The sequence below is a fragment of the Chanodichthys erythropterus genome, chromosome 17, assembly GCF_024489055.1.
Source record: "Chanodichthys erythropterus isolate Z2021 chromosome 17, ASM2448905v1, whole genome shotgun sequence".
Taxonomy (NCBI): domain Eukaryota; kingdom Metazoa; phylum Chordata; class Actinopteri; order Cypriniformes; family Xenocyprididae; genus Chanodichthys; species Chanodichthys erythropterus.
Genome location: NC_090237.1, coordinates 39,669,253 through 39,697,182, shown reverse-complemented (window position 1 = coordinate 39,697,182; position 27,930 = coordinate 39,669,253). Strand labels below are relative to the sequence as shown.

General features: G+C 34.5%; 2 protein-coding genes across 2 annotated transcripts; both read left to right on the top strand.

The window, feature by feature from the left end:
- Positions 1-5,175: 5,175 nt before the first annotated feature.
- Positions 5,176-7,679, top strand: apoa1b (apolipoprotein A-Ib). Its single transcript, XM_067366417.1, has 4 exons — positions 5,176-5,229; positions 5,877-5,923; positions 6,335-6,479; positions 6,740-7,679. The coding sequence occupies exons 2-4, from the start codon at positions 5,881-5,883 to the stop codon at positions 7,323-7,325; spliced, it is 774 nt and encodes a 257-aa protein (XP_067222518.1). The 5' UTR covers positions 5,176-5,229; positions 5,877-5,880; the 3' UTR covers positions 7,326-7,679.
- Positions 7,680-8,708: 1,029 nt separating this feature from the next.
- Positions 8,709-27,856, top strand: LOC137004271 (T-box transcription factor TBX1). The gene is made up of 8 exons (XM_067364453.1): positions 8,709-8,808; positions 9,028-9,199; positions 9,494-9,595; positions 25,274-25,445; positions 25,522-25,677; positions 26,749-26,816; positions 27,024-27,136; positions 27,286-27,856. Exons 1-8 carry the CDS (start codon positions 8,709-8,711, stop codon positions 27,483-27,485), a joined length of 1,083 nt encoding a protein of 360 aa, XP_067220554.1. The 3' UTR covers positions 27,486-27,856.
- Positions 27,857-27,930: the final 74 nt, after the last annotated feature.

The window sequence follows — 27,930 nt, the reverse complement described above, 5'->3', positions numbered from 1 at the left end:
TATTTAACATTTCCATGAATTAGACATAGACCCACATGTGAGGCATCTTTGCTATTCATTCAAACCTATAGGCTAATTAAATCAGTTTGAATTCAATTAAAAATATGGGCAATTAAATATGTAAATATTCATATGCCTGGAATAAATGTACCTCTCAGATTAATGTCTTTTACTGGGTTTCTACTTTATCTTTCATCACTTATTTAGTTTGGGTAGTCCATCTCACCCCATTTGAATAATGTTGTGATATGACAAGTAATTTAGCAAATGTTTCTATTTATTTCCTATAATAACGCACTGGCTGATGCATCATTATCCTGCACATGCTAAATGATTATCTAAATAATTGCAGTTTAAATGCAAAGAAATGCACATTGTTCTTACCATACATGTATACTTTATTACAACTGCAGTGAAAGTTTGTTAGTGTGATGAAGCAACGTTTTCTAAAACACACTCAAAAACAAAAGAATATGAGATTTTGAGCTGAAATCTTTAGATCTGTGATGCAGCACTGATTTGGTGGAATCATGGTAGGAGACTAGCAGTCCAGGCGTCTCCGCTCACACCGGGAGAGAGGTGAGAACTCACGGCTGGACCCTGAAAGCAGGAGAGGACTATTCACATGCACTAGCAGCAGGAGAGAAGAGAGGGATACATGACAAAGAGAAGGAGTGTTAGAGCGCTCATAAAGATGAATGAGAGAGATGAAAAGAAGATAATGACAAAAAATGCAATTCAATTCAATTGAAAAATAAGTAAAACTGGAAGCACTTAAAGCACTGAAACACACAAAGAAGAGTATTTCCTTGGAAAACAAGTCAACATAAGACAATAGGATAAACGATAAACAGAACAGCATGAAATTAAACAGCTCATTTCTAGAGCTTTGAAGACATTTATAACATTTAAAACATTTCATTGATTAGGGATTTTCAGGCCATTTGTATATAGGGACTCACTAGTTGGTGCCCTAATAATAATGACAGTATTGTCAATATGGCCAAAGCACACTATGCATAAATACAATGCTGTAAAGATGAATGGCTGTAAATACACTGCTGGATGTATTTCTGTATTATACTTTAAAGGGTTAGTTCAACCAAAAATGAAAATGCTGTCATTAATTACTCACCCTCATGTCGTTCCACATCCGTAAGACCTTCATTCATCTTCAGAACACAAATTAAGATATTTTAGTTGAAATCCGATGGCTCCGTGAGGCCTGCATAGCCAGCAATGACATTTCCTCTCTCAAGATCCATTAATGTACTAAAAACATATTTAAATCACTTCATGTGAGTACAGTGGTTCAATATTAATATTATGAAGAAGCGACAAGAATATTTTTTGTGCGCCAAAAAAACCCCCAAAACCCCCGACTTTTTAACAATATCAATTGATGGCCGATTTCAAGACACTGCTTCGGAGCGTTATGAATCTTTTGAGTCGAATCAGTGATTCGGATCGTGTATCAAACCGCCAAACTGCTGAAATCACGTGACTTTGGCGTTCTGATCAAAGCTTCGAAGCTTCAGTGTTTTGAAATCGCCCATCACTAGATATTGTTGAAAAGTCGTTATTTTAGGGGTTTTTTTGGTGCACAAAAAGTATTCACGTTGCTTTATAATATTAATATTGAACCACTGTACTCACATGAACTGATTTAAATATGTTTTTAGTACATTAATGGATCTTGAGAGAGGAAATGTCATTGCTGGCTATGAAGGCCTCAATGAGCCATCGGATTTCAACTAAAATATCTTCATTTGTGTTCTGAAGATGAAGGAAGGTCTTACGAGTGTGGAACGACATGAGGATGAGTAATAAATGACATTATTTTAATTTTTGGGTGAACTAACCCTTTAATCAACAGCTAGATTGATTCCATTGAACAGCTGATTGACTCAGTGTTCAGTATATGCTGACAACATACACGTAAAGATAACGGGGAAAAAAGCATGACTACTGCCCTTTTAGACCATTTCCTAGTACTGCTGGGGTTGGGTTTTCACAGCATTAATTGTCACTTTGAATAAATGCTCTTGCTAAATGAATAAATGTGAACAAACTAAAAAAAATGCACAAAATTTGAGTCAAAAATGGACAAACCCAACCGTTGGGTTGGAAATTTAATTTGGTAATGAAAGAAATTAACCCAAAGGTTAGGTTTGTCAATTTTTCACTTGAAACAACCCAAGTTGGGTTGAAATTGGACAAAACCCAGCAATTGGGTTGTTTTAACCCAGTGGTTGGGTTGAATGTTTGTCCAATCTGCTGGGTTGTTTTATTTAACTCAACTATTGTTTAAAAATGACTCGCTTAAAATGAACACAAAGTATGTTGGAAATTAACAATTTCTAATATGTTTAATGAATACAATTTTATTACTAAGTTTAATGAATAATAATTAAACAATAAACATTTGTCAAATTTCTTATTAATTAATGTTCACCTTCTGATTATTATTGTTGCCTCTAGTAATTATATGTCTGATTTTTAATTTCCAACATATTTTTGGGTTCATTTTAAGCCAGCCATATAGTCATTTTTAAACAATAGTTGAGTTAAATAAAACTGCCCAGCAGATTGGTCAAACATTTAACCCAACCGCTGGGTCATAACAGCCCAGTTGCTTTGTTTTTAACCCAGCACTTTTTAGTGTTTATGCATGAGTGTATCAGCCGTTACAGCCATTATTTTGATGCTTCTGAATCAATTCAATCAACAAGAGCATTGGCATTATTGCCATCGAATCACTTCATTTTACAAAGAGTGCTTAACAGTTGTTTGTAGCTCGTCCACACGCACACCAGAGCCTCAAAGTCCACTCGCGGCTTCAATGACTCTTTGACCCATTTGCTCTCAAACAGCGGCTGGCAGTGTTCTGCTATGTGCTCATATAGACAGTGTGTACTAGGAACGGTTACGACATTCACCCTACATAGCAGAGGCTGGACCGAATGCCCCAGCAGGCCTTATCACAGAGGACATTCACATAAGTCCTGGACCTTACAGCGAAAACCAGAGACACACATGAGGGATGAAACTCTGCTGACATTGATTTTCTAACTAACTCTGTGTTTGCTTAGTTATTTGCTTGAGTAGTTTACACAAACTCCTACTCAGATGAGCTGATATGCACAAATCATGAACTCTTTTGGGGTTTTTACCCTTGATTTTACATTGTATAGGGTTCATGTCTCTCCGAAAACATGACAAAAGACAGTGGATGGCATGTGACTGAAGAAACACATCTGGTGAAGCCCATGTTAAGTCACACTGTGGTTCCGGCCAGCTATCGGCCTCAGAAACGTCTCCACGTGAGGTGTGATTGCTCACAGGTCTCTCAGAGAGTTGAATGTGTCACAACAGAGCCTGAAGCTCTGAAGATGCAGCGTTTCACATTAGTAAAAGCATTCAGATTACAAAACTTTGTCGTTTTACAGTAGGGTGATTCTCAGGAAACAGTGCCATGTTTAATTCCTTTTAACGTTCAATAAATCATATTGTCCCACCTTAGACTAAATGCACACAGGCCGTAACTACTTAAGTTCATATTGCAACCCATTTTGAAGAGAGAAAGCAAAGAATAAAATTGGAAAAATAAACCAGACACTTAGTTTTAAAAACATGTTTATGCCAACCCCGTTACATTCAATGTGTTCTGTGGTTGAATGTTATGGGGTCAGAGGTCAAGGGGGAAAAACAGATATCATTATTTACTTATCCAAGAACAATATGATTAAATCATGTGACACAGTTCAATATCCTGTTAATCACATCAGCACATCAATGCAGAGCACACAGATGCCATTGTTTCCAGAGGAAGTGTAACCTGAAGAAAGAAAACGTTTAGAATGACTTAAAATAATTTGGTAAAAGAGCTTCTCAGAATGGTCTCAAAGTCATGTGCAATAACATAGCAAACAGCGGTACATGGTGACAATGAAATGTGTTTTGAAACCAAACATTTTTAGAAAAAGAAATAGAGACAGTGAATAAGTTGTACTATATATGAAAGAACAGTAAAACTCTGTAAAAATGTGCTTTAACTGGATTATTCCAAGTTAAAAAAAAAAAATCATTTACTATGACTGAATTAACCAGTCTCTATTAAGTTAAATAAAGAAAAGCCCTATTCAGTGGCCAGATATGGTGGAAATAACTTCTTGAGAACAAACTGCACATTTCTCACTTGTGTCAAAAGAATGAGTGATTGAAAGACATACACTCTAAACAATGCTGGGTTAAAAACAGCCCAACACTGTTGGTTTAACTTAAAATTTTAAGGCAACCAGGTAACTTACTTTTTTTGAGTTCATTGAAATGAAAAATTTGAGTTAATACAATGAAGGCAATTGGTTTAATCAACAGAAACTCAAAATATTATGTTATCTGAACCACATTAATTAAGAAAAAAATGTTGCGATAATAAATCATGAAAATATTTTTGTTAGAGTGAAGTTGGGTTGAAAATGGACAAACCCAGCAACAGAGTTGTTTTGACCCAGCGATTGGGTTGTTTTAACCCAGTGGTTGGGTTAAATGTTTGACCCAACCTGCTGGGTAGTTTTATTTAACTCAACTGTTGTTTAAAAATGTCTGTATTGCTTGCTTAAAATGAACACAAAGTATGTTGGAAATTAACATTTACTAATATGTTTAATACATGGACATTTATTAATAAGTTTAATGAATAATAATTAAACAATAAACATTTATTAAATTGCTTTCATCTTTTGATTATTATTGTTGCCTCTAGTAATTATGTATCTGATTTTTAATTTCCAACCTATCTTGGGTTCATTTTTAGCCATACATATTTTTAAACAATAGTTGGGTTAAATAAAACTGCCCATGTTGGGTAAACATTTTACCCAACCACTGGGTTAAAACAACCCAATCTCTGAGTCTGTCCATTTTCAACCCAACTTGGGTTGTTTTTATCCCAGCATTTTTTTTAGAGTGTTCATATGCTACATTTTGATGTGAGTGACATATTGTCAAAACTCAAAGAGCCTGAAGCAATCTATCATGAATGTGCATGCATGTGTTTGTGCGGCCTCCCCCGTCCCCTCAGAAGGTAACCTTTGAACCCTGCTGTGAGGAGGCGCGGGGTTGAGGTTCAGCTCCAGATACCTGCCCCCTCCCTCCCACTGAGCCTTATAAAAGACATATCTCTGGCCCTTCTTCTTCAGTCTCGTCCCAGACCAGCTACATCAACAGGTAAGCAGCCCGACCTCGGACACCGTAAAGTCACTCAGGCTTTTGTCAAGAAACAGCTGGACCGTTAGCAAAACAACAAAATTTGTATCAAATTATACTTTTAAATATGACTGTTGTTGAGAGGACATTGGCAAAACATGTTTTGTAGTTTGTAGTTTTACTGTTAAAAGTACCAAAAGTAATGGTTTTGGTTTGAAGAATAATGGCAAAGCCTTATTGATGAAATTTGATAAATTATTGTAGCCCTTTTATTCCTCGGCTGCCTGAAAGTAACAATAGGATTGACTGAAGTCTGCTCAGTTTCCCAGGTCCACCATCAATGTGTCCAAGTTAATCTAAGGATTTTAGATTATGTTGAGAGCTAATCTGGTTGTGAAGCCTTTGTAACTCTGTCTAATCTGGGATGAATTAGATTCTAGTCTAATAGGCTGACATATGTTGTATTTTTAACCTTTCCCAAGCAGCCTGAGAAGGCATAGTTGTAGTATCAATCTAGAACAATCACAGTACTAAAAGGTTCAATAACATTAGAATGAATCATGCTGAATTGTTTCTACTCTCCCTTTGGTTAAAAATCTCAAACCCATCCATTCATTGTGAGCTTCTTCAATTATATTAACAATATCTGATGTTTGTTTTTGGCCCAGATCCATGATGAGGTTCGTAGCCCTCGCCCTCACTGTTTTGCTGGCAGGTATGTAAACCCATTGCTTCTCTCCACACTAAAAATATAATGTTCTTAATCAGCATTTTTGTCTAGTTTTTCAGTTTAAAATCTAAGCCAAGATACATTTTGTTAAGAAATTTGGCAGACTTGTTTTACATATACCTTTAGATTTTGTTCTTGTTTTAAGTTTTTTTACTAGTTTATGCCAGTGAAGAAATTAACTTCAACGAACCCTGACAGCAACATAGTGTCGACCCAGATCCGGCCCACATCTGGTCTGCGTGTAATCCACATGTACCAAATGTGGGCCAGATCTGGGCCAACACTAAGTTGCTGTCTGGGAAGAAACATTTTCTGAAAAAAAAGTCACACCAGTGATCAGAATGCCAGACCTTTGTTCCAAACGCAAGCTTATGAACTGACACTTCCTTCATCCAGGTTGCCAGGCCCGTTTCCTGCAGGACGAAGCACCATCACAGCTGGATCATGTGAAGTCTGCGTTCAAGCTTTACACAGATCAGCTGAAGCAGTCCGGACACAAGACCCTCACTCACCTCGATGACACAGAGTTCAAAGACTACAAGTAAGAAAGCAAAAATCTCTTCATTTCTTGCTGAACTCTTCTAGAGCAGCAGAGTAGCATGGCATTAATCTTAAAGTCAAACTGAAACAACCCTGTAATATGACAAAGAGCATCCTCAAACTAGTATCTAAGAGCAAACATAATCCTGTCGTAATTGATGCCATTGATTGTACCAATGTTGCTATGAACTGGGGCCACCTTACATAGTAAGGAACACTGTTTTTCCAGTGACAACCAACCTAAATCCACATTCTGTTTAGGGAATTCCTGGGCCAGTCCATAGACAACCTCCATGGCTACCTTGAGAAAGCCTTTGAATTCATCACCCCAGTCGGTACCCAGGTGCTGGATGCCACCGCTCAACACCGTGAGAAGTTCACCAAGGACATCGAGGACCTCCGTAAGCAGCTCGAGCCCATGCGTGAGGAGCTCAGGCAGGTTCTGCAGAAGCACTTCGAGGAGTACAGAGACGAGCTGAAGCCTTTTGTCGACGATTACTTGGCCAAGGAGCGTGAACGCATGGAGGAAGTCCGAACCAAGCTGGAGCCAATCGTCAAGAGCTTGAAGGAAAAGATTGGACCCAACTGGGAGGAGACCAAGTCCAAGCTGATGCCCATCCTGGAAGCTGTGCGTGTAAAGGTGGCTGAGTATCTGCAGGATGCGAAGACCAGTCTGGAGCCCTACATCCAGGAATATAAGGATCAGGTGGAGAAGGGAACCAAAGAGTTCCGCGAGGCCGTGCGATCCGGAGAACTGAGGAAAAAGATGACCGAATTGGGTGATGAGGTGAAGCCTCACTTTGAGAAAATAGTTGAAGCTCTCCAAAAGTTTATTAGCAAGGAGTAAACCAGCTGTTTTTTACACCACCCACCCTTCCTTCTTCCTTGCCTCCTGCGCCAAGCACCGGCACCTCGACCCGTCATCCAGAAGGCTTTTCTCAGAGCATATCCAACCTTTACTCGAAGCACACAATACACGAATACACTCATATGCACTTTTTACACACTTCCCACCACTGCAGGACTCACATTCTCTCTAATGGGCAAACACAGATATGAATAAAAGAACACTGAAACCTGTTCATTCAAAAAATGCCTAGCAAAAATCCTTTGTTAAGCTGCTTTTTGTTAAAAACTGATTTTCAATGTTCAATGAAATAAAAATAATAAACAATAAAAAAAAAAAAAAACTTTCATACTATTTCTTCAATGTCTAAATGTGTCTTATTTGGATGTTTGGTTGAAATTATATGACATGAAAACAACAAATGGCATATAATATATTATTACACATTACAAAATAAACATTTTTAAATAAAAAAAAAAAAAGCAATTACAATTATGGTTGCTTATCCATGTCATACAAATGCACAACAATGGCCTTTAAAATAAACAGAGTACACACTTTTCTACATTTTAGATCTGATTAATGAGTTGATTACAAAATTGTGTCACCGGTGATCAATATATCCTGGTCTAGTGATCTGTTACTTATTAGTAATAGGGTAAGATGGATGTGGTGGCCATTTTAATGTCCTCAGGCAAGATTATGTCAACACCAAACCATAATTTTTGCCGAACATATTAAGGAAAGCAATCCTGTGCTATTCAGGCTATGGCATATTGACAAGTTAAAACTTGATAATCAGGTTTCAGAACCATTCTGTCGAGATTTGCATCCAAAATATGATGGGATGCTTTTGGTGAAAAACTGGTCAGAGTCAGTTATGTTAAATTTGTGTATCAACTAGAACAACTGCGATATTAAAGAGATCTTATTATCAAATGCGTCCTTCCTGTATGAGGCAACAGTAGTACTTGATTCAACGTTGCAGAAATGCTCATGGACGTTATTAACAGATCCGTCTTCACTGCTTGTCAGGATCTTAACGCTGAGTTGAGAGTGCTCATGGAGAGCTAGAACAAAGGTCATAAGTATGACCTTGCAGCAAGGCTTTTTCCATCAGAACAATGGTGGTAAAAGTCTAATTAGCTGTTTGTTGAGTGTTGGAGGTGTGACACCGAAGCATCGATCAATTGCTGCCACGACCAACGGATCCTTCTGTTCGCAGTCAATAATGTTGGGTGATGTATATGTAATTAACAAATACTTGAGTGTAATACACAGTAAGTTTGTGGGCATCGTGGGTCACGGGTTGTGAGAGAGTGAAATGGATGAGGTGCTGAAATACTGCATATTAGATCTCTCAGAATATATAAAGCCACCGTCATGAGCCACAGATGCATGGAATCAGACACATTCACACCTCGATCCTGTTTGCAATTGGATGTTGGACCAGATTTCCTGAGTACAGCACAAATGATGAATGGTAATATTCATATTTTTACTTTGTTATTTTTTGCTTTGTGAAATAAAAATGCTATACTTCATCTAGTGTAAAGAGCAGTGAAATATGGAAACATGCTTTCAAAGGGTCTTGATACATGTTATTTGTCTTATTGTAAGTGATTCACTTGTGCATACTTATATATTTGACCTTGTAACAAACAAAGTGTCTTGATCTTTTACCCTTGGCCTGTGTCTGTAGTCTCAGAGTTGTCTCAGGCTGGTTCTCTGGTGCTGCCGTGTTCTCCAGACGAGGGGCGGACGTGCAGCAAAGCCCCTGAAGTTGCCAGCGTCAGAGTTCAGCTGGAAATGCAAAGCCTGTGGCGGCAGTTTGACCAGCTGGGCACCGAAATGATTGTAACAAAAGCTGGAAGGTTTCATCAAATCTTTGCATCTTGTAACACAACCTCTTTGAAGCATTGTGTCATGCTCAATTCCATTTTTACATTGTCTGAAGAAAGTGTGAGTGGTGATTCTAGGGTATTGTGGGTGTTTTTTGAGGTAGCAAAGAGGTTGTTTCCAAAGAGTCCTCCGGTCTATTGCCTCTTAAACAGTCCTAAACCTCAATGGTTAGGGTTAGAGATTTTAGCAATGGTAATATTGATTGTTGCCTCAGAAAACACCATGTATGTTAAATATGTTGAAACTTGTGTTGTTTGTGTTTGTAGAAGGATGTTTCCTACTTTTCAAGTACACATTTCAGGCATGGACCCAGCGGCAGAATATGTTCTTCTAATGGACTTTATTCCTGTTGATGACAAACGATACAGGTATCTCAACAGAAAAGGTTTCTTAACTATTTTGATAAATCTAGCATAATGTTCAGTCAAGTTTAAAGAGAGACCAAAAGATTGCGACTTTATATAATGCAATTCTGACTTTATATCTCACAATTCTGACTTTATATCTCACAATTCTGACTTTATATCTCACAATTCTGACTTTATATCTCACAATTCTGACTTTATATCTCTCAATTCTGACTTTATATCTCGCAATTCTGACTTTATAACTCACAATTCTGACTTTATATCTCTCAATTCTGACTTTATAACTCGCAATTCTGACTTTATAACTCACAATTCTGACTTTATATCTCTCAATTCTGACTTTATATCTCGCAATTCTGACTTTATAACTCACAATTCTGACTTTATATCTCGCAATTCTGACTTTATATCTCGCAATTCTGACTTTATATCTCACAATTCTGACTTTATAACTCACAATTCTGACTTTATATCTCGCAATTCTGACTTTATATCTCGTAATTCTGATTTATATCTCACAATTCTGACTTTATAACTCACAATTCTGACTTTATATCTCGCAATTCTGACTTTATATCTCGCAATTCTGACTTTATAACTCGCAATTCTGACTTTATATCTCTCAATTCTGACTTTATAACTCGCAATTCTGACTTTATAACTCACAATTCTGACTTTATATCTCGCAATTCTGTCTTTATATCTCGCAATTCTGACTTTATAACTCACAATTCTGACTTTATAACTCACAATTCTGACTTTATATCTCGCAATTCTGACTTTATAACTCACAATTCTGACTTTATATCTCGCGATTCTGACTTTATAACTCGCAATTCTGACTTTATATCTCACAATTCTGACTTTATAACTCACAATTCTGACTTTATATCTCTCAATTCTGACTTTATAACTCGCAATTCTGACTTTATAACTCACAATTCTGACTTTATGACTCTCAATTATGACTTTATATCTCGCAATTCTGACTTTATAACTCACAATTCTGACTTTATATCTCGCGATTCTGACTTTATAACTCGCAATTCTGACTTTATATCTCGCAATTCTGACTTTATAACTCACAATTCTGACTTTATATCTCTCAATTCTGACTTTATAACTCGCAATTCTGACTTTATAACTCACAATTCTGACTTTATATCTCGCAATTCTGACTTTATATCTCGCAATTCTGACTTTATAACTCACAATTCTGACTTTATAACTCACAATTCTGACTTTATATCTCGCAATTCTGACTTTATAACTCACAATTCTGACTTTATATCTCGCGATTCTGACTTTATAACTCGCAATTCTGACTTTATATCTCACAATTCTGACTTTATAACTCACAATTCTGACTTTATATCTCGCAATTCTGACTTTATCACGCAATTCTGACTTTATATCACGCAATTCTGACTTTATATCTTGCAATTCTGACTTTATCACGCAATTCTGACTTTATATCACGCAATTCTGACTTTATATCTTGCAATTCTGACTTTATCACGCAATTCTGACTTTATATCACGCAATTCTGACTTTATATCTTGCAATTCTGACTTTATCACGCAATTCTGGCTTTATATCACGCAATTCTGACTTTTTATCTCACAATTCTGACTTTATAACTCGCAATTCTGACTTTATATCTCGCAGTTCTGACTTTATATCTCGCAATTCTCACTTTATATCACGCAATTCTGACTTTATAACTCGCAATTCTGACTTTATATCTCACAATTCTGACTTTATAACTCACAATTCTGACTTTATATCTCGCAATTCTGACTTTATCACGCAATTCTGACTTTATATCACGCAATTCTGACTTTATATCTTGCAATTCTGACTTTATCACGCAATTCTGGCTTTATATCACGCAATTCTGACTATATAACTCACAATTCTGACTTTATATCTCACAATTCTGACTTTATAACTCGCAATTCTGACTTTATATCTCGCAGTTCTGACTTTATATCTCGCAATTCTCACTTTATATCACGCAATTCTGACTTTATATCTTGCAATTCTGACTTTATCACGCAATTCTGACTTTATATCACGCAATTCTGACTTTATATCTCGCAATTCTGACTTTATCACGCAATTCTGACTTTATATCACGCAATTCTGACTTTATATCTCACAATTCTGACTTTATATCTCACAATTCTGACTTTATATCTCACAATTCTGACTTTATAACTCACAATTCTGACTTTATATCTCGCAATTCTAACTTTATAACTCGCAATTCTTACTTTATAACTCGCAATTCTGACTTTATAACTCGCAATTCTGACTTTATATCTCACAATTCTGACTTTATAACTTGCAAATTCTGACTTTATATCTCACAATTCTGACTTTATAACTCACAATTCTGACTTTATATCTCGCAATTCTGACTTTATCACGCAATTCTGACTTTATATCACACAATTCTGACTTTATAACTCGCAATTCTGACTTTATATCTCACAATTCTGACTTTATAACTCGCAAATTCTGACTTTATATCTCACAATTCTGACTTTATAACTCACAATTCTGACTTTATATCTCGCAATTCTGACTTTATCACGCAATTCTGACTTTATATCACGCAATTCTGACTTTATATCTTGCAATTCTGACTTTATCACGCAATTCTGGCTTTATATCACGCAATTCTGACTATATAACTCACAATTCTGACTTTATATCTCACAATTCTGACTTTATAACTCGCAATTCTGACTTTATATCTCGCAGTTCTGACTTTATATCTCGCAATTCTCACTTTATATCACGCAATTCTGACTTTATAACTCACAATTCTGACTTTATATCTCGCAATTCTGACTTTATAACTCGCAATTCTGACTTTATATCTCACAATTCTGACTTTATAACTCACAATTCTGACTTTATATCTCACAATTCTGACTTTATATCTCACAATTCTGACTTTATAACTCACAATTCTGGCTTTATATCACGCAATTCTGACTATATGACTCACAATTCTGACTTTATATCTCACAATTCTGACTTTATAACTCGCAATTCTGACTTTATATCTCGCAGTTCTGACTTTATATCTCGCAATTCTCACTTTATATCACGCAATTCTGACTTTATATCTTGCAATTCTGACTTTATCACGCAATTCTGACTTTATATCACGCAATTCTGACTTTATATCTCGCAATTCTGACTTTATCACGCAATTCTGACTTTATATCACGCAATTCTGACTTTATATCTCACAATTCTGACTTTATATCTCACAATTCTGACTTTATATCTCACAATTCTGACTTTATAACTCACAATTCTGACTTTATATCTCGCAATTCTAACTTTATAACTCGCAATTCTTACTTTATAACTCGCAATTCTGACTTTATAACTCGCAATTCTGACTTTATATCTCACAATTCTGACTTTATAACTCGCAAATTCTGACTTTATATCTCACAATTCTGACTTTATAACTCGCAATTCTGACTTTATATCACGCAATTCTGACTTTATAACTCGCAAATTCTGACTTTATAACTCGCAATTCTGACTTTATAACTCGCAAATTCTGACTTTATATCTCACAATTCTGACTTTATAACTCGCAAAATCTGACTTTATCACGCAATTCTGACTTTATATCTCACAATTCTGACTTTATATCTCACAATTCTGACTTTATATCTCGCAATTCTGACTTTATATCTCGCAATTCTGACTTTATAACTCACAATTCTGACTTTATATCTCGCGATTCTGACTTTATAACTCGCAATTCTGACTTTATATCTCGCAATTCTGACTTTATAACTCACAATTCTGACTTTATATCTCTCAATTCTGACTTTATAACTCGCAATTCTGACTTTATAACTCACAATTCTGACTTTATATCTCGCAATTCTGACTTTATATCTCGCAATTCTGACTTTATAACTCACAATTCTGACTTTATAACTCACAATTCTGACTTTATATCTCGCAATTCTGACTTTATAACTCACAATTCTGACTTTATATCTCGCGATTCTGACTTTATAACTCGCAATTCTGACTTTATATCTCACAATTCTGACTTTATAACTCACAATTCTGACTTTATATCTCGCAATTCTGACTTTATCACGCAATTCTGACTTTATATCACGCAATTCTGACTTTATATCTTGCAATTCTGACTTTATCACGCAATTCTGACTTTATATCACGCAATTCTGACTTTATATCTTGCAATTCTGACTTTATCACGCAATTCTGACTTTATATCACGCAATTCTGACTTTATATCTTGCAATTCTGACTTTATCACGCAATTCTGGCTTTATATCACGCAATTCTGACTTTATATCTCACAATTCTGACTTTATAACTCGCAATTCTGACTTTATATCTCGCAGTTCTGACTTTATATCTCGCAATTCTCACTTTATATCACGCAATTCTGACTTTATAACTCGCAATTCTGACTTTATATCTCACAATTCTGACTTTATAACTCACAATTCTGACTTTATATCTCGCAATTCTGACTTTATCACGCAATTCTGACTTTATATCACGCAATTCTGACTTTATATCTTGCAATTCTGACTTTATCACGCAATTCTGGCTTTATATCACGCAATTCTGACTATATAACTCACAATTCTGACTTTATATCTCACAATTCTGACTTTATAACTCGCAATTCTGACTTTATATCTCGCAGTTCTGACTTTATATCTCGCAATTCTCACTTTATATCACGCAATTCTGACTTTATATCTTGCAATTCTGACTTTATCACGCAATTCTGACTTTATATCACGCAATTCTGACTTTATATCTCGCAATTCTGACTTTATCACGCAATTCTGACTTTATATCACGCAATTCTGACTTTATATCTCACAATTCTGACTTTATATCTCACAATTCTGACTTTATATCTCACAATTCTGACTTTATAACTCACAATTCTGACTTTATATCTCGCAATTCTAACTTTATAACTCGCAATTCTTACTTTATAACTCGCAATTCTGACTTTATAACTCGCAATTCTGACTTTATATCTCACAATTCTGACTTTATAACTTGCAAATTCTGACTTTATATCTCACAATTCTGACTTTATAACTCACAATTCTGACTTTATATCTCGCAATTCTGACTTTATCACGCAATTCTGACTTTATATCACACAATTCTGACTTTATAACTCGCAATTCTGACTTTATATCTCACAATTCTGACTTTATAACTCGCAAATTCTGACTTTATATCTCACAATTCTGACTTTATAACTCACAATTCTGACTTTATATCTCGCAATTCTGACTTTATCACGCAATTCTGACTTTATATCACGCAATTCTGACTTTATATCTTGCAATTCTGACTTTATCACGCAATTCTGGCTTTATATCACGCAATTCTGACTATATAACTCACAATTCTGACTTTATATCTCACAATTCTGACTTTATAACTCGCAATTCTGACTTTATATCTCGCAGTTCTGACTTTATATCTCGCAATTCTCACTTTATATCACGCAATTCTGACTTTATAACTCACAATTCTGACTTTATATCTCGCAATTCTGACTTTATAACTCGCAATTCTGACTTTATATCTCACAATTCTGACTTTATAACTCACAATTCTGACTTTATAACTCACAATTCTGACTTTATATCTCGCAATTCTGACTTTATAACTCACAATTCTGACTTTATATCTCGCGATTCTGACTTTATAACTCGCAATTCTGACTTTATATCTCACAATTCTGACTTTATAACTCACAATTCTGACTTTATATCTCGCAATTCTGACTTTATCACGCAATTCTGACTTTATATCACGCAATTCTGACTTTATATCTTGCAATTCTGACTTTATCACGCAATTCTGACTTTATATCACGCAATTCTGACTTTATATCTTGCAATTCTGACTTTATCACGCAATTCTGACTTTATATCACGCAATTCTGACTTTATATCTTGCAATTCTGACTTTATCACGCAATTCTGGCTTTATATCACGCAATTCTGACTTTATATCTCACAATTCTGACTTTATAACTCGCAATTCTGACTTTATATCTCGCAGTTCTGACTTTATATCTCGCAATTCTCACTTTATATCACGCAATTCTGACTTTATAACTCGCAATTCTGACTTTATAACTCGCAATTCTGACTTTATAACTCGCAATTCTGACTTTATATCTCACAATTCTGACTTTATAACTCGCAAATTCTGACTTTATATCTCACAATTCTGACTTTATAACTCGCAATTCTGACTTTATATCACGCAATTCTGACTTTATAACTCGCAAATTCTGACTTTATAACTCGCAATTCTGACTTTATAACTCGCAAATTCTGACTTTATATCTCACAATTCTGACTTTATAACTCGCAAAATCTGACTTTATCACACAATTCTGACTTTATATCTCACAATTCTGACTTTATAATTCGCAATTCTGACTTTATATCTCGCAATTCTGACTTTATAACTCGCAAATTCTGACTTTATATCTCACAATTCTGACTTTATATCTCACAATTCTGACTTTATAACTCGCAATTCTGACTTTATATCACGCAATTCTGACTATATCTCGCAATTCTGACTTTATAACTCGCAATTCTTACTTTATAACTCGCAATTCTGACTTTATATCTCGCAATTCTGACTTAATATCTCACAATTCTGACTTTATATCTCACAATTCTGACTTTATCACGCAATTCTGACTTTATATCTCGCAATTCTGACTTTATATCTCGCAATTCTGACTTTATATCACGCAATTCTGACTTTATATTTCGCAATTCTGACTTTATAACTCGCAATTCTGACTTCATAATGCAATTCTGACTTTATAACTCGCAATTCTGACTTTATATCTCACAATTCTGACTTTATATCTCACAATTCTGACTTTATAACTCACAATTCTGACTTTATATCTCGCAATTCTAACTTTATAACTCGCAATTCTTACTTTATAACTCGCAATTCTGACTTTATAACTCGCAATTCTGACTTTATATCTCACAATTCTGACTTTATAACTCGCAAATTCTGACTTTATATCTCACAATTCTGACTTTATAACTCGCAATTCTGACTTTATATCACGCAATTCTGACTTTATAACTCGCAAATTCTGACTTTATAACTCGCAATTCTGACTTTATAACTCGCAAATTCTGACTTTATATCTCACAATTCTGACTTTATAACTCGCAAAATCTGACTTTATCACGCAATTCTGACTTTATATCTCACAATTCTGACTTTATAATTCGCAATTCTGACTTTATATCTCGCAATTCTGACTTTATAACTCGCAAATTCTGACTTTATATCTCACAATTCTGACTTTATATCTCACAATTCTGACTTTATAACTCGCAATTCTGACTTTATATCACGCAATTCTGACTATATCTCGCAATTCTGACTTTATAACTCGCAATTCTGACTTTATATCTCGCAATTCTGACTTTATATCTCGCAATTCTGACTTTATATCACGCAATTCTGACTTTATATTTCGCAATTCTGACTTTATAACTCGCAATTCTGACTTCATAATGCAATTCTGACTTTATAACTCGCAATTCTGACTTTATATCTCACAATTCTGACTTTATAACTCGCAATTCTGACTTTATATCTCACAATTCTGACTTTATATCTCACAATTCTGACTTTATAACTCGCAATTCTGACTTTATATCTCACAATTCTGACTTTATAACTCGCAATTCTGACTTTATATCTCGCAATTCTGACTTTATATCTCGCAATTCTGACTTTATAACTTGCAATTCTGACTTTATATCTCACAATTCTGACTTTATATCACGCAATTCTGACTTTATATTTCGCAATTCTGACTTTATAACTCGCAATTCTGACTTCATAATGCAATTCTGACTTTATAACTCGCAATTCTGACTTTATAACTCACAATTCTGACTTTATAACTCGCAATTCTGACTTTATAACTCGCAATTCTGACTTTATATCTCACAATTCTGACTTTATAACTCGCAATTCTGACTTTATATCTCGCAATTCTGACTTTATATCTCGCAATTCTGACTTTATAACTTGCAATTCTGACTTTATATCACGCAATTCTGACTTTATAACTTGCAATTCTGACTTTATAACTTGCAATTCTTACTTTATAACTTGTAATTCTTACTTTATAACTCGCAATTCTGACTTTATATCTCTCAATTCTGACTTTATAACTCGCAATTCTGACTTTATATCTCACAATTCTGACTTTATATCTCACAATTCTGACTTTATAACTCGCAATTCTGACTTTATATCTCGCAATTCTGACTTTATATCTCGTAATTCTGATTTATATCTCACAATTCTGACTTTATAACTCACAATTCTGACTTTATAACTCGCAATTCTGACTTTATATCTCGCAATTCTGACTTTATAACTCGCAATTCTGACTTTATAACTCGCAATTCTGACTTTATATCTCGCAATTCTGACTTTATAACTCACAATTCTGACTTTATAACTCGCAATTCTGACTTTATATCTCGCAATTCTGACTTTATAACTCGCAATTCTGACTTTATACCTCAATTCTGACTTTATATCTCGCAATTCTGACTTTATATCTCGCAATTCTGACTTTATAACTCGCAATTCTGACTTTATATCTCGCAATTCTGACTTTATAACTCAATTCTGACTTTATAACTCGCAATTCTGACTTTATATCTCGCAATTCTGACTTTATAACTCGCAATTATGACTTTATACCTCAATTCTGACTTTATATCTCGCAATTCTGACTTTATATCTCGCAATTCTGACTTTATAACTCGCAATTCTGACTTTATATCTCGCAATTCTGACTTTATAACTCGCAATTCTGATTTTATACCTCAATTCTGACTTTATATCTCGCAATTCTGACTTTATATCTCGCAATTCTGACTTTATAACTCGCAATTCTGACTTTATATCTCGCAATTCTGACTTTATATCTCGCAATTCTGACTTTATAACTCACAATTCTGACTTTATAACACAATTCTGACTATATCTTACAATTCTGACTTTATATCTCGCAATTCTGACTTTATAACTCGCAATTCTGACTTTATATCTCACAATTCTGACTTTATAACTCACAATTCTGACTTTATATCTCGCAATTCTGACTTTATATCTCACAATTCTGACTTTATAACTCGCAATTCTGACTTTATATCTCGCAATTCTGACTTTATATCTCGCAATTCTGACTATATCTTACAATTCTGACTTTATATCTCGCAATTCTGACTTTATATCTCGCAATTCTGACTTTATAACTCACAATTCTGACTTTATAACTCACAATTCTGACTTTATATCTCGCAATTCTGACTTTATATCTCACAATTCTGACTTTATAACTCGCAATTCTGACTTTATATCTCGCAATTCTGACTTTATATCTCGTAATTCTGATTTATATCTCACAATTCTGACTTTATAACTCACAATATTGACTTTATATCTCGCAATTCTGACTTCATAATGCAATTCTGACTTTATAACTCACAATTCTGACTTTATATCTCGCAATTCTGACTTTATATCTCACAATTCTGACTTTATAACTCGCAATTCTGACTTTATAACTCACAATTCTGACTTCATAATGCAATTCTGACTTTATAACTCGCAATTCTGACTTTATAACTCGCAATTCTGACTTTATATCTCGCAATTCTGACTTTATATCTCGCAATTCTGACTATATCTTACAATTCTGACTTTATATCTCGCAATTCTGACTTTATATCTCGCAATTCTGACTTTATAACTCACAATTCTGACTTTATAACTCACAATTCTGACTTTATATCTCGCAATTCTGACTTTATATCTCACAATTCTGACTTTATAACTCGCAATTCTGACTTTATATCTCGCAATTCTGACTTTATATCTCGTAATTCTGATTTATATCTCACAATTCTGACTTTATAACTCACAATATTGACTTTATATCTCGCAATTCTGACTTCATAATGCAATTCTGACTTTATAACTCACAATTCTGACTTTATATCTCGCAATTCTGACTTTATATCTCACAATTCTGACTTTATAACTCGCAATTCTGACTTTATAACTCACAATTCTGACTTCATAATGCAATTCTGACTTTATAACTCGCAATTCTGACTTTATAACTCGCAATTCTGACTATATAACTCACAATTCTGACTTTATATCTCACAATTCTGACTTTATAACTCGCAATTCTGACTTTATATCTCGCAGTTCTGACTTTATATCTCGCAATTCTCACTTTATATCACGCAATTCTGACTTTATATCTTGCAATTCTGACTTTATCACGCAATTCTGACTTTATATCACGCAATTCTGACTTTATATCTCGCAATTCTGACTTTATCACGCAATTCTGACTTTATATCACGCAATTCTGACTTTATATCTCACAATTCTGACTTTATATCTCACAATTCTGACTTTATATCTCACAATTCTGACTTTATAACTCACAATTCTGACTTTATATCTCGCAATTCTAACTTTATAACTCGCAATTCTTACTTTATAACTCGCAATTCTGACTTTATAACTCGCAATTCTGACTTTATATCTCACAATTCTGACTTTATAACTCGCAAATTCTGACTTTATATCTCACAATTCTGACTTTATAACTCGCAATTCTGACTTTATATCACGCAATTCTGACTTTATAACTCGCAAATTCTGACTTTATAACTCGCAATTCTGACTTTATAACTCGCAAATTCTGACTTTATATCTCACAATTCTGACTTTATAACTCGCAAAATCTGACTTTATCACGCAATTCTGACTTTATATCTCACAATTCTGACTTTATAATTCGCAATTCTGACTTTATATCTCGCAATTCTGACTTTATAACTCGCAAATTCTGACTTTATATCTCACAATTCTGACTTTATATCTCACAATTCTGACTTTATAACTCGCAATTCTGACTTTATATCACGCAATTCTGACTATATCTCGCAATTCTGACTTTATAACTCGCAATTCTTACTTTATAACTCGCAATTCTGACTTTATATCTCGCAATTCTGACTTAATATCTCACAATTCTGACTTTATATCTCACAATTCTGACTTTATCACGCAATTCTGACTTTATATCTCGCAATTCTGACTTTATATCTCGCAATTCTGACTTTATATCACGCAATTCTGACTTTATATTTCGCAATTCTGACTTTATAACTCGCAATTCTGACTTCATAATGCAATTCTGACTTTATAACTCGCAATTCTGACTTTATATCTCACAATTCTGACTTTATATCTCACAATTCTGACTTTATAACTCACAATTCTGACTTTATATCTCGCAATTCTGACTTTATAACTCGCAATTCTGACTTTATATCTCACAATTCTGACTTTATAACTCGCAAATTCTGACTTTATATCTCACAATTCTGACTTTATAACTCGCAATTCTGACTTTATATCACGCAATTCTGACTTTATAACTCGCAAATTCTGACTTTATAACTCGCAATTCTGACTTTATAACTCGCAAATTCTGACTTTATATCTCACAATTCTGACTTTATAACTCGCAAAATCTGACTTTATCACGCAATTCTGACTTTATATCTCACAATTCTGACTTTATAATTCGCAATTCTGACTTTATATCTCGCAATTCTGACTTTATAACTCGCAAATTCTGACTTTATATCTCACAATTCTGACTTTATATCTCACAATTCTGACTTTATAACTCGCAATTCTGACTTTATATCACGCAATTCTGACTTTATATCTCGCAATTCTGACTTTATAACTCGCAATTCTGACTTTATATCTCGCAATTCTGACTTTATATCTCGCAATTCTGACTTTATATCACGCAATTCTGACTTTATATTTCGCAATTCTGACTTTATAACTCGCAATTCTGACTTCATAATGCAATTCTGACTTTATAACTCGCAATTCTGACTTTATATCTCACAATTCTGACTTTATAACTCGCAATTCTGACTTTATATCTCACATTTCTGATTTTATATCTCGCAATTCTAACTTTATAACTCGCAATTCTTACTTTATAACTCGCAATTCTGACTTTATAACTCGCAATTCTGACTTTATATCTCACAATTCTGACTTTATAACTCGCAAATTCTGACTTTATATCTCACAATTCTGACTTTATAACTCGCAATTCTGACTTTATATCACGCAATTCTGACTTTATAACTCGCAAATTCTGACTTTATAACTCGCAATTCTGACTTTATAACTCGCAAATTCTGACTTTATATCTCACAATTCTGACTTTATAACTCGCAAAATCTGACTTTATCACGCAATTCTGACTTTATATCTCACAATTCTGACTTTATAATTCGCAATTCTGACTTTATATCTCGCAATTCTGACTTTATAACTCGCAAATTCTGACTTTATATCTCACAATTCTGACTTTATATCTCACAATTCTGACTTTATAACTCGCAATTCTGACTTTATATCACGCAATTCTGACTATATCTCGCAATTCTGACTTTATAACTCGCAATTCTGACTTTATATCTCGCAATTCTGACTTTATATCTCGCAATTCTGACTTTATATCACGCAATTCTGACTTTATATTTCGCAATTCTGACTTTATAACTCGCAATTCTGACTTCATAATGCAATTCTGACTTTATAACTCGCAATTCTGACTTTATATCTCACAATTCTGACTTTATAACTCGCAATTCTGACTTTATATCTCACAATTCTGACTTTATATCTCACAATTCTGACTTTATAACTCGCAATTCTGACTTTATATCTCACAATTCTGACTTTATAACTCGCAATTCTGACTTTATATCTCGCAATTCTGACTTTATATCTCGCAATTCTGACTTTATAACTTGCAATTCTGACTTTATATCTCACAATTCTGACTTTATATCTCGCAATTCTGACTTTATAACACGCAATTCTGACTTTATAACTCGCAATTCTGACTTAATAACGCAATTCTGACTTAATAACGCAATTCTGACTTTATAACACAATTCTGACTTTATAACTCGCAATTCTGACTTTATAACTCACAATTCTGACTTTATATCTCGCAATTCTGATTTTATAACTCGCAATTCTGACTTTATATCTCGCAATTCTGACTTTATATCTCGCAATTCTGACTTTATAACTTGCAATTCTGACTTTATATCACGCAATTCTGACTTTATAACTTGCAATTCTGACTTTATAACTTGCAATTCTTACTTTATAACTTGTAATTCTTACTTTATAACTCGCAATTCTGACTTTATATCTCTCAATTCTGACTTTATAACTCGCAATTCTGACTTTATATCTCACAATTCTGACTTTATATCTCACAATTCTGACTTTATAACTCGCAATTCTGACTTTATATCTCGCAATTCTGACTTTATATCTCGTAATTCTGATTTATATCTCACAATTCTGACTTTATAACTCACAATTCTGACTTTATAACTCGCAATTCTGACATTATATATTTCGCAATTCTGACTTCATAACTCACAATTCTGACTTTATAACTCGCAATTCTGACTTTATATTTCGCAATTCTGACTTTATAACTCACAATTCTGACTTTATATCACGCAATTCTGACTTTATACCTCACAATTCTGACTTTATAACTCGCAATTCTGACTTTATACCTCAATTCTGACTTTATATCTCGCAATTCTGACTTTATACCTCACAATTCTGACTTTAAAACTCGCAATTCTGACTTTATATCTCGCAATTCTGACTTTATAACTCAATTCTGACTTTATACCTCACAATTCTGACTTTATACCTCACAATTCTGACTTTAAAACTCGCAATTCTGACTTTATACCTCAATTCTGACTTTATATCTCGCAATTCTGACTTTATAACTCGCAATTCTGACTTTATACCTCACAATTCTGACTTTATATCTCGCAATTCTGACTTTATAACTCGCAATTCTGATTTTAAAACTCGCTATTCTGACTTTATATCTCGCAATTCTGACTTTATATATCTAAATTCTGACTTTATAACTAGCAATTCTGACTTTATATCTCGCAATTCTGACTTTATATCTCGCAATTCTGACTTTATAACTCACAATTCTGACTTTATAACACAATTCTGACTATATCTTACAATTCTGACTTTATATCTCGCAATTCTGACTTTATAACTCGCAATTCTGACTTTATATCTCACAATTCTGACTTTATAACTCACAATTCTGACTTTATATCTCGCAATTCTGACTTTATATCTCACAATTCTGACTTTATAACTCGCAATTCTGACTTTATATCTCGCAATTCTGACTTTATATCTCGCAATTCTGACTATATCTTACAATTCTGACTTTATATCTCGCAATTCTGACTTTATATCTCGCAATTCTGACTTTATAACTCACAATTCTGACTTTATAACTCACAATTCTGACTTTATATCTCGCAATTCTGACTTTATATCTCACAATTCTGACTTTATAACTCGCAATTCTGACTTTATATCTCGCAATTCTGACTTTATATCTCGTAATTCTGATTTATATCTCACAATTCTGACTTTATAACTCACAATATTGACTTTATATCTCGCAATTCTGACTTCATAATGCAATTCTGACTTTATAACTCGCAATTCTGACTTTATATCACGCAATTCTGACTTTATATCTCACAATTCTGACTTTATATCTCACAATTCTGACTTTATATCTCACAATTCTGACTTCATAATGCAATTCTGACTTTATATCTCGCAATTCTGACTTTATATCTCACAATTCTGACTTTATATCTCACAATTCTGACTTTATATCTCGCAATTCTGACTATATCTTACAATTCTGACTTTATATCTCGCAATTCTGACTTTATATCTCACAATTCTGACTTTATAACTCTTAATTCTGACTTTATAACTCACAATTCTGACTTTATATCTCGCAATTCTGACTTTATAACTCACAATTCTGACTTTATAACTCGCAATTCTGACTTTATAACTCGCAGTTCTGACTTTATATCTCGCAATTCTGACTTAATATCTCACAATTCTGACTTTATATCTCACAATTCTGACTTTATATCTCACAATTCTGACTTCATAATGCAATTCTGACTTTATAACTCGCAATTCTGACTTTATATCTCACAATTCTGACTTTATATCTCACAATTCTGACTTTATAACTCGCAATTCTGACTTTATATCTCGCAATTCTGACTTCATAATGCAAATGACTTTGTAACTCGCAATTCTGACTTTTTCAGGGCCATTCCAGACTTTATAACTCGCAATTCTGCACAACTGTGTTACCTCCGTTCTGACTTTATAACTCGCAATTCTGATGTTGTACACTCTAAAAATGCAACAGAATTAAGATTTTAAAGTAGTTAAGAATTAAATGTAACATATGTTAATATGTTAGTGGCCTGACCTCCTGCCTGCTCCCGACTGCAGCTGAAACCCTGGTCTTAAGAATGTTGGTTCTGTTTTGATTTGACATATTTTGGATATTCTTAATGTTCCCTCATGCAGGTACGCTTTCCACAGCTCCTCCTGGTTGGTAGCAGGACGTGGAGATATAGCTGCCCCGGGACGAGTGCACTTCCATCCAGACTCACCCGCACGGGGAGCCCAGTGGATCAAACAGACGGTTTCATTCGACCGCCTCAAACTCACCAACAACCTGCTGGACGATAATGGCCATGTAAGACACACACACACACACACAATAATTATCTGGATTCCTGCAGAGATTCAAACACTTGTGCACGTGTCTGTAGATGATCCTGAACTCCATGCATCGCTACCAGCCGCGGCTGCACGTGGTGCTGGTGGACAGGAGCAGAAACAGCCAGCGCTTCGCTCACCGCAACTTCTGCACTTTCAGCTTCCCAGAAACTCGCTTCATCGCAGTCACCGCCTACCAGAACCACAGGGTAATGAACACTCACCATCTACATAAACCTAGGACTAACAAGCAGGATTCATTTACTTATTAAGCTGTTTAGCTAAAGTGTCTAGGCTATACATTTTGGACCACTTTAGACAATATAACTTTGCAACAACATGTCAACTAACTCTCATTACAATATTAGTAGACTGTCTGCTTAATATCTGCTAGTACTTTATTTTGATGTTTGCCCAAAAGACACTGACTATAAATTACCTTGCAAGTATGCCAGCTTATTCTACTAACTCGAACCCTAAAACCTAACAGTCTACTAATACTCTGTGAGTTAGTTGACATAGTTGCAAAGTTACATATAGTTAGAAGTGGACCATCAAAATAAAGTGCAACCTAAATTTTAAAACATTACTTTCATGTCACTGAAATGATTTGATTGTTATATTGAAGTTGATTTGCCATAGTGAATCTTTGGCTTGACAACAAATCAATTCACTTTAAAATTCACTGGTTTAATTCTGGTTTAAAAATTAGCTTAATTTAATGTACATTTTAATTCCATCTATTTAACAATAGTTTGAATAAGAATGTTGTAAAATGCATGAACATGACACTTTACGTACATAAAAATGAAGAAAGACAAACTGTACTTGGTTTAGTATGAAAAATGCAGCTGTTTTATTAAGAGATAATTGTGCAAAAAGTAGGACACATTTATACCCGTTCAATTCAGTCATGGCTAAACAACATAAACGTCTTTTCAGGATTCTGTGTTTTCATTTGTCTTTGTTGGTTCTGGTTTGCATTGAGTTTGGTTTCTCCAGCGATCTCATATGTGTTAATTTCGTAAATAAAGACAATAAATTTTGGAATACCCATTTTTGTCTTCATCTTTGAGCATGTTGGCTACCACATGCGTAACAGTTAATGGTTTTATAATTCAAAAACAGTTATCGAGTCTGTCAGGACAAATTCAATAAATGTGTTATTTTTTATTTATTTATTTAGATTTTTGATGGGTATTTTCATCAATAACTGTATAATAAGTTCAGTATAAAGTAGTTACAGCGAGTATATGATACTCATGTCTTTCCTGTCACAGATTACCCAGCTGAAGATCGCTTGCAACCCCTTTGCGAAAGGCTTTCGTACAGCAGATTCTGAAAACAGGTAAATGTTTATGCCATATAACATTAGAGCTGAGATTGCAAGTCCTGAGATCTAAATTTATTGTGGCTTTTTTATGTAATATGGAACTTGTTTGTCTCTTATATGAGACTTTGCATGACAACCATTATTTTATGGTTAGTGTGACTTCCTGCAATTGTATAGTTGTTATGAAATGGCTATGAGCATAATTATGCTTTCTGATCTCAGACATTCAGCTCAATGCCAAACTGAATCTCCTCGACTATCTTTGCCCTGGAACCTGTTTGAGGGTACGTCTTTGCGTGAAGACCAGAGGCCACGACACCAACCACAGGCACAGCGTGAGTGCAGTTACTGAGACCAACATTCAAACATTTTAGGGGAAAAGTGGATGAATCGTCTTGCCATTGCCAATGCTAATTTCATATCTACTGCAGACAACAACACACAACAGTTTGTTTATTGTAAACCTCTGCTTCTCCCTTTGCAGGTCATTCAAATGCCCATGATCCAACCCTGCAGACAGCGATGGATGAAGCAGCAGCGCTGTCATATAGTGAAGGGATGGACTGCAGCACAGACAGGAGGGACGGAGGTTCACATGCTCATTTCTACAGCACTCCTGTGTTCTTCACACTGCCCTGCCAGTGGGACGACCTGGCCAGAGCAGATAGAGGTCTGATTGGCTAACAAGAGCCTTGTGATAGATAGATAGATAGATAGATAGATAGATAGATAGATAGATAGATAGATAGATAGATAGATAGATAGATAGATAGATAGATAGATAGATAGATAGATAGATGTTATACAGCACATGAGAATAATGGTCTGTTGAATAAACTTCAAGCCCCATGATGCATCATTCCAGCGCTTGACATTAGTGTGTGTGTGTGTGTGTGTGTGTGTGTGTGTGTGTGTGTGTGTGTGTGTGGAGTCAGCTCAGTGCGCTAGGGTAAAGGATGTCTGATTCATTTTTGTGAATCGGTTCATTCAGACGATTCGCGCCACTGAACCGGTTCAGTAAAATGACTCACCGTATCAAATCTTACTTCGAACCGCTTTCAGTCGAACGCTTCGCGAATCGCTCTGACTGAATCGTTCAATAGAACTGATTCATCCTAATGATTCATTC